This window comes from Vigna unguiculata, chromosome 5 (genome assembly GCF_037176805.1).
Source record: "Vigna unguiculata cultivar grain cowpea cultivar isolate G323 ecotype 2 chromosome 5, ASM3717680v1, whole genome shotgun sequence".
In the NCBI taxonomy this organism is placed as follows: domain Eukaryota; kingdom Viridiplantae; phylum Streptophyta; class Magnoliopsida; order Fabales; family Fabaceae; genus Vigna; species Vigna unguiculata.
In genome coordinates this window covers 5,518,705-5,526,258 of record NC_140796.1, presented here as the reverse complement: position 1 = coordinate 5,526,258, position 7,554 = coordinate 5,518,705, and the positions used below count along the sequence as shown (strand labels likewise).

Genomic DNA, 7,554 nt, shown 5'->3' with positions numbered 1-7,554 from the left:
GAAACAATTAAAGGTTTGACATTTATTTATTTATTTATATCATTGATATGACAGAACTGATATCAAACAAACCTATATTTACAAATACAAAAACTGTACTTTATCACACAAGAACATAAAAAATATTTAACAAAATTTGCAAATGATTACATTTTTCTTGGACATGTTGATCAGTGACTATGTAACTGATAAAATCTTCATGAAAAGAAGAAAAGTCTATTCATTCATCTCTATGTAGCCGGTACTGGATTTGAGAGAGACTAACTCTTCGCCGCGCCTGGAGAAGCCCTAGATTTAAAACCCAACAGAAACATGATTACATATGCAAACATCTTAGTCACATCACATAATAAAAGTATAAACAAAGGGTTTGAATTTTTTTTGATTTTACGTTGTATTATCCATTTCTTGTCCGGTCCATTGCCGCATTCGTTCTGATGCTTGCTCAACCTGAAATTTTAGCTTAATTAGCAACGAAAAACATAAAAATGTGTTTGTTCATCTTAGTCAATCGATTAAGTTATGAATTTTAGTTTCATAGTTGCCCAGAAAACACTGATTCTAACCTCCTTGTTCCAGTTGGTTCTATAGACAATGACCAACAAGATGAATGTTTGCAAAGCTGTCCCGCAGATCATCCCAATCCAAATACCCTGCGAAACAACACTTTCCATGTCAATTTAGTTCGACAAGAGGTAACAAACCGAATTTTCTGTTATAGCAGATAAACCCTATCTGTGTCCGACACGATCTGTTGTTGTTATCTGTATTATTCTAATTTGAGAGTTTCATTGATATTTTCTTTTTGTTGTCATCAAGGGAGATCATAAGAAAATTGCTATGTTTTGCCTCATTTGATGATGAAATTGGATGATTTTTTATCTGAGTGTGTTACGAAAAATCAGGTTTTGGGTTGAGAGTAGTGTCAATATTTTATATTAGTTGGACTCAGATCTCATTAGTGTTTGTTCCCTCCAGTTATACACTTGTAAACCTAAGAGAGTGAAAATGGTGTATAATTTACCTCCACTCTATAACCCAACTTGTAGCCAAAAAAGAAGCCAAGAGGGAGTCCCAGGATATAATAACAAAACAGGTTGATGTAGGCTACCAAATACTGCCAACCCCCTCCAACAGCAACACCTGAAACAATAGTAGAAGCATTTCATGATTTCCCTAATACTGTATAGATGATAATATTTTGAATTATTATTTTTACTCACTTTTTAATATATTACTTCAATCATTTTTTAATTATTTATTTTAATTTTTTTAATGATATGATGTGATATAATAATTTAAGAGTGATCGAATTGATAAATTAAAAGTAAGTTATACGATTCAAATTATTTGGATCCTCTTACCTGATATAACTGGTTGAACACTGTTCAGAATCATGGTTATGCCAAGAAGGTTTGCTAATTTAGAAACTGCTTTAATCATTTCTTTACTTGCAGTGAAAATCACAGCAAAATGGTCTTTTGTGATTAAAATAATGGCTGCGAAAAGCAACCCAATGATGAGGGACTCAACAATTGTTACAATCACTGAATATTTTGCTGCTACTGGCCGCCCTAATCCGAGCTCATTTGAAACCCTCACACTGAGAAAATGAAAAGGAAAATTGAAATCATTCATTTGAAGTTGTATAAAATCACCTAACAGTAACATGAAAAAAAAAAGAAAAAAGCCATGGATGAAGAATTTACCTAATTGCTGCATTGATCCCTATAAACAACATTCCTTCCCATCCATTTATATTCATGCTGAGAGAGGAAAAGCAGAACACGCATCAAACACCAAGCTCTAAGGCTATTTTAGACAACAACCTTATAGAAAAAAAACATTATCAATATGTTCCACGACTGGGTTTGTTCTATTTAGATAACACGTTTCAATTCAAGGATCATTTATGGATCGTGGAAGAAATGAAATTTGGATTCTCCGTTGAATTTATCTTTTGAATTCTCTGCTTATTTTGTCTGTGTTGTTTCTCTGTTTTGTATTCATTGATGAATACTATTAAATGGAAGTCATTATGAGCTCTAACGACTTATGTTCATCTTCGTACAAAAGTCGTCGGGATATACAACAACGACTTTGTCTTATTTAAAATTCGCATGAAAATTGTTCAAATATGTGACGACTTATATTTAGAAATCGGTCTGGATCAACACAATTTGACCCAGATCTATAATTTTTTCTTTAACCAATCTTATTTTGTAATTTTGGGTCATGAGTCGCACATATTCGAAAAAAACCAGAATTTTAATATCCTAACATCAATGCATTCTTGATGTTTAGCGAAAAAATAATATAAAAAAAAATCAGTAAAGAATCTAGACTCGAACTTGGATATAACTTACCATATAGAAAGAGAACCAACAGCAATAATTGGATTGTCAAGGTGTCCAGTGAGCACAATCAAGATCATAAAATACCAAACCTCAAGGCAAAGCATGATGGCTGAAGCAACAGACAATTTGATAAAGGCCCAAAGATCCTTGAAGGCTAACCAAGAGAAGCCTCTCCACCCATCCTTGCACCAACCAATAACATATGCAGCTTGAGCCAAAGCAATGATCCAAGCTGTAGTGCAATAGGCTGCAGCAGCACCACCAGTGCCCCAAGCAAGCACCTTCATGAAAAGAATCAGAATGAAGACATGTAAAATAAGGGCTACAAAACCCAGCCATGCAAGGAACCCCACTTTGGTCTGTGCCTGCAAGAACTTTTGGGTAGGGAAATTGATTGCCAGAGAAAACATCTGAGGGATGGATTGAATGGTGAATACTCCAGCTAACTCTGCAATATCACGTTCTTGCCCAAGGAGTATAAGAATTGGCTCAGCGTAGATGTAAATTGGCAAGAGGCATATGCACCCACCCAATAAGATTATCCAAGAACGTTGCATGTAAACCCCTAGCATTTCTACTTGTCCAGCACCAAATGCTTGTCCACATAGAGTCTCCAATGCACTTGCCATACCAAGCTGCAAGTAGCATTTTGTTAGAAACAACTACACAATTTGTTGCCAGTAACTGTTCAAAACTTTGACGCAAAATCGAAACTTTCTTACACATTTTCATCTTTAAACTTTAAAGATAAACGAATATCCTTATTTTGAACTAATCACATTAATTAATTTGGGACCACATTCTTAATTGACACAGAAGCCGAAAAGTGTCAAACAAGTTTAAAGTTGGGTTAAAAAAGTTATATTTATTCATTTTTTAAGTTTAGAGACTAAAATGTATCAAAGTTTAAAACAGATACGAAATTCTATTTGACGTCAAATTCTATTTGACGTCAAAGTTCGATCTTAAAAACATATTTAACCTTAAAAATAACACGGATAAAGAATCCAAGAGATTATAAACGTTAGAAGCTAACCAAGAAACCAAAGGAGAAATTTGAAATGACAGAAAGAGAGATCGAGACTGCAGAGAGTTCCAAATCTCCAAGATGGCCAACGAAGATGCTTGTGAAGGAATTGACACCATAATTGCACAGTATGCTGAAAGCAATAGGGCCAGCAATTGCCCAAAGCTTTATGGATTCCACACAGAAGACAGTTCTAATATCTGCAAAGGAACTCATTTTAGTGTAGTCAGCGTTTGTGTCAACTAAACTATCAGGAGCATGGTGGAGCTCTGTGTTCTCCATGGAATTCACAGTGTTGAACAATGGCGTCTCTCCTCCTGACGACTTTGGTGTTTTCTTGGGAGAGTTTTCAGGAGAGGAGGGTGAGCTATTGCTCCCTCCTCCATTTTCCCTTTTGTCTTCTTTACCTATTTTGTCAGATTTTTATTCAACCCTTTTTGTTTCTCAGGTGATTGTTGCATGCAGAAACTTAACTCATGCAAGACAAGTGCAGAGAAAACAAGAAGAAAAGTGGTCTTCTCAATGGCTTTTGTTTCTTTCTATTTTCTTGCTATCTTTGTGTGAACACAACACAAGATTTTTTTGGCTATAATTTAGGCTTGCCTTGAATTGAAATCATGTAGACCACAATCACTGTTTCTTTTCTTGATTTAGCTTCTTTCAACATTGGCCAGTTATATTTTCTTTTCTTAAGTTATTTAAATTGTTTAGGTTATCTTAATTCTTTAAGTTACTATATTTTTACTGTTTCGCATTTAATTTCATGCCAGACAATGTTAGAACAGGTACAAAAAAGAAAAAAATATTATCTTGTTGCAACTCTACCATCTTTATTTATTATTGATTGGAATTAATTATCAATATATTAGCTTAAAAGTTCGCCTTCTGGAAATGTAAGAATTAATAATAGTTTATTGTAATATTTTTGTCAAATAATTTATATTAACAATAAATAACCCAAATCATTCATTTTAAGAAAAGGCATCAAATAATACATAGTTTGCATGTAATAATTAGTATTACTTAATTTGAACATATAAACCCCGTTTAAATGCAAAACCAACAAAACGTACGCATTTCAATATACACATGTCAGTTGAATTTTATCATAATAGAATATGATTGTTCCTATCTAAGTTAGTCATCAAAATAAATCACCAACTTTGATATTATTAATGAATTTGAGATTAATTCGGTACTTCACAGGTCATCATTTTTATACATAATATTTTTATATTTAATGATAATTAAAATATTATACTAAAAATAAAATCGAAAAAAATCAAATAAATTGTTTAAAATATTAAAGAATTAAAAATAGTTTGAAAATTATAAAACTTCTTGTCTCAATCAAATATAAAAATAAAGTTGGTTAGGCAGTCTATTTTTACTTACACCCGTGGACTTAAAAGTAAACAATGTTTATGTCTTTTATTTAGTCTCCTAATTACCAAAAATCTATTGAAAGTTTTGAAATGAAATTGATGATGAAAATTAAAGGAATAATGTGATTATGAAAATTGACTCTATCTTCTCATAAAAAATTGAAGTTTTGTTAATTTAGTAGGAAATTGGCCAAAAGTCTCTTTAAAAAGGACTTGCTTAAATATTTTAAAAGTTTTATTTCTGAATAAATATTATGATATATATTTAGGTAAATAGTCCGTTTAATATAATATATTTTATTTTTAGCATAATAAAAATAATAATTTTAGTTTAAAAAATATTTTTGTTAATTCTTTTTTTAATTTTACTAATAGTTGAAATAATTAAGTATGATTGTTTATAATTGTCACATTTATCAAACAAAGAAAAAAAATTGTATTAATATGCAATTAAATTTTAGTGAAAACTCTTAAGTGAATCTAAAATATGAGTCAAGTTTGAAAAATTATAAAATTAATTGCATAGTAGTATTATTTTTTCTACCCATTGCTAAATACTAAACATTTGTTTTGTTATCTTAATCATTAATAAAATTAATAAAACTAAAATTTATTTTTGTATTAAGGCTAATGTTTTACTTTCTATTGTACTGAAAATAAATTATTATTATGTTGAATCTACTCTATATCTAATTTATTTTAAATAATTTTAGAAATACAATAAACATTCGTTTAAGTCCACACTCATTTAAGTTCGCATCTCGTCTATTTGAAAATTTTTTGAATCAATAATTTTTTGTTGTTATATATATATATATATATATATATATATATATATATATATATATATATATATATATATATATATATATATATATATATATATATATGAGAGAGAGAAACAAGTTTATCTTGTAACCTATCTTTCATATCTACCATATATCATGTCATATTTTTACAATCCTTCGAAATTCTTAAGGCTAATAATATTTCATAGTGTAATTATATGACCTCTAATCTTCTATATTGTAATATGATTATAACTCTTAAAATTTCATAAGTCAGCATCCCAATTCAGTCTGTATTAAACTTTGAAGATGAAAATGCGGATTTAAGCAAATATTTATTGATATGCAGAAAATATTCTTTTGGATGTTACCGACAATTAATTATAAATTATACAATTTACAATACTTTTCATAATTAATTTTTGAAAAATATTTTTTTAAAATATTTCTTGATTGGGTAATGTACATTTTTTTAATATACCCTACAAAATATTTTACAAAATATATAAAAATTTTAAATGTCATTTCATTGGTAAGAAAATATAAAAATGAACAAAAAATGTCCAAAATTTAAAAGATTTCAATAACGAAAATGTTTTGTTGACAAAAATTTTGTCAACAAAGTTAATGTGGCAATACCATAATCATTAAATGAATCGCAGTCATTAAATCATACCACTCACATGAATTTTGTTAAAATTTGACAAAGAATACTTTGTCAAAAAATGATAGTCCTTTCAACAATTTGTGGCGTTGATCGGAATAGCCTGATCCATTATAAACTCAACACAAAAAGTGGAGAAACCTTAACTTAACTTGAGAAACTTTAGTATGATTCTTAAATTAACTCAAAGCTTTTACTTCTTTTTTTCACTTCATCTTTCTTCTCCTTTATTGAATTTCGGTTGTGTTTTTTTTCATTATCATTTAAATTTGAATTTATATTATTGAGAATGACGAATTGAATAACAGTTTATTATTTTCTTAATTGGGAATAAAAGAATATGTAATGCTTAATTGTAATTACTATTTTTTGTGACGAGTCCCTCTCAATATTGGATAAAAAAATTAATTTCATTCACCATATATTTTTTTCATGCCTGGAAATCATAATTCTTTTGAAATCTTTAAAATTACGATTCTAAGAAATTATTAAGTTTTTTTAATTGGAAAATTTAATGTTTATATGATTTTCTAAAGAGTAATAGAGCAATACGTTATTTTTACTAAAATATTTAATTTATTAGTGCATTAAATGATTTAATAAATATTTAAATACGTTTTAAATTCTACGCATATGACTTGGTTTATTTTTAATATTTTTGCAAAAACATCGGTTAGTCTTATTTATTAACTGTACAGTAAACATCTGAGTCTGCACTCATTTAATTCGCATCTCATTTAAATCCGCATTTGTAAAGAGAAAATTATTGGATGAATAATTTAGTGACTTTATTCTTAAAAGAGACAATGTAAAGTCATTTGACAATAATTTCCAATTCTTTCACACGTGATTGTCCATTGATCATTGTGTAAGATGCTACCAAAGGTGAATAACACACATTTTGCTTGATTTAACTGATTTGATGATAAATAAAGAAAATATTTCAACTTACTTATATGAATAACATTCGATAACAAGTTTCTCCTCATGATAGTCAGTGGCGGATCTTGACTAAAAGTGTCGGAGGGGCCAAAGAAATATAATTTTGAGATTATTAAATTCAATCATTAGTATAATGCTTCAAAAAATGACTTCTCTAACTGAACATTTTTTATCATTAGTATAATGCTTTAAAATATGTGAAGAGGTAGAATCTATATTGTTTTAGTTAATAATTTTCTTTTCGTCACTCTTAAAGGATTAATTTATTCTTTCATTCTTTATCAACATACTATTTTTAAAATAATACTAAAAAATAATTAATCATAATCTAATAAAAAATTGAGATATGTAATTATTAAAAGAAAAACATATTCATTATTCTTAATACATA

The 7,554-nt window shown here is 28.8% G+C and overlaps 1 protein-coding gene across 2 annotated transcripts; it reads right to left on the bottom strand.

The window, feature by feature from the left end:
* Positions 1-3,915, bottom strand: LOC114185275 (MATE efflux family protein). 2 transcript variants are annotated; one of them, XM_028072909.2, is made up of 8 exons: positions 3,394-3,915; positions 2,367-2,992; positions 1,710-1,766; positions 1,365-1,603; positions 1,025-1,143; positions 567-653; positions 392-450; positions 1-288 (listed from the first exon to the last, which is right to left on the bottom strand). In XM_028072909.2, the coding sequence occupies exons 1-8, from the start codon at positions 3,664-3,666 to the stop codon at positions 261-263; spliced, it is 1,488 nt and encodes a 495-aa protein (XP_027928710.1). In that variant the 5' UTR covers positions 3,667-3,915; the 3' UTR covers positions 1-260. The 2 variants fall into 2 exon arrangements, with proteins under 2 accessions (XP_027928710.1, XP_027928709.1); XM_028072908.2 differs by having other exon boundaries at positions 1-277.
* Positions 3,916-7,554: the final 3,639 nt, after the last annotated feature.

Coding starts and splice junctions, on each gene's coding strand:
- LOC114185275 (XM_028072908.2), bottom strand. CDS start 3,666: ATGGAGAACACAGAGCTCCACCATGCTCCTGATAGTTTAGTTGACACA. Junction 2,993..3,393: donor ATTTCTCCTTTGGTTTCTTG/GTTAGCTTCTAA, acceptor TGCTACTTGCAG/CTTGGTATGGCAAGTGCATT. Junction 451..566: donor GAACCAACTGGAACAAGGAG/GTTAGAATCAGT, acceptor CTAAAATTTCAG/GTTGAGCAAGCATCAGAACG.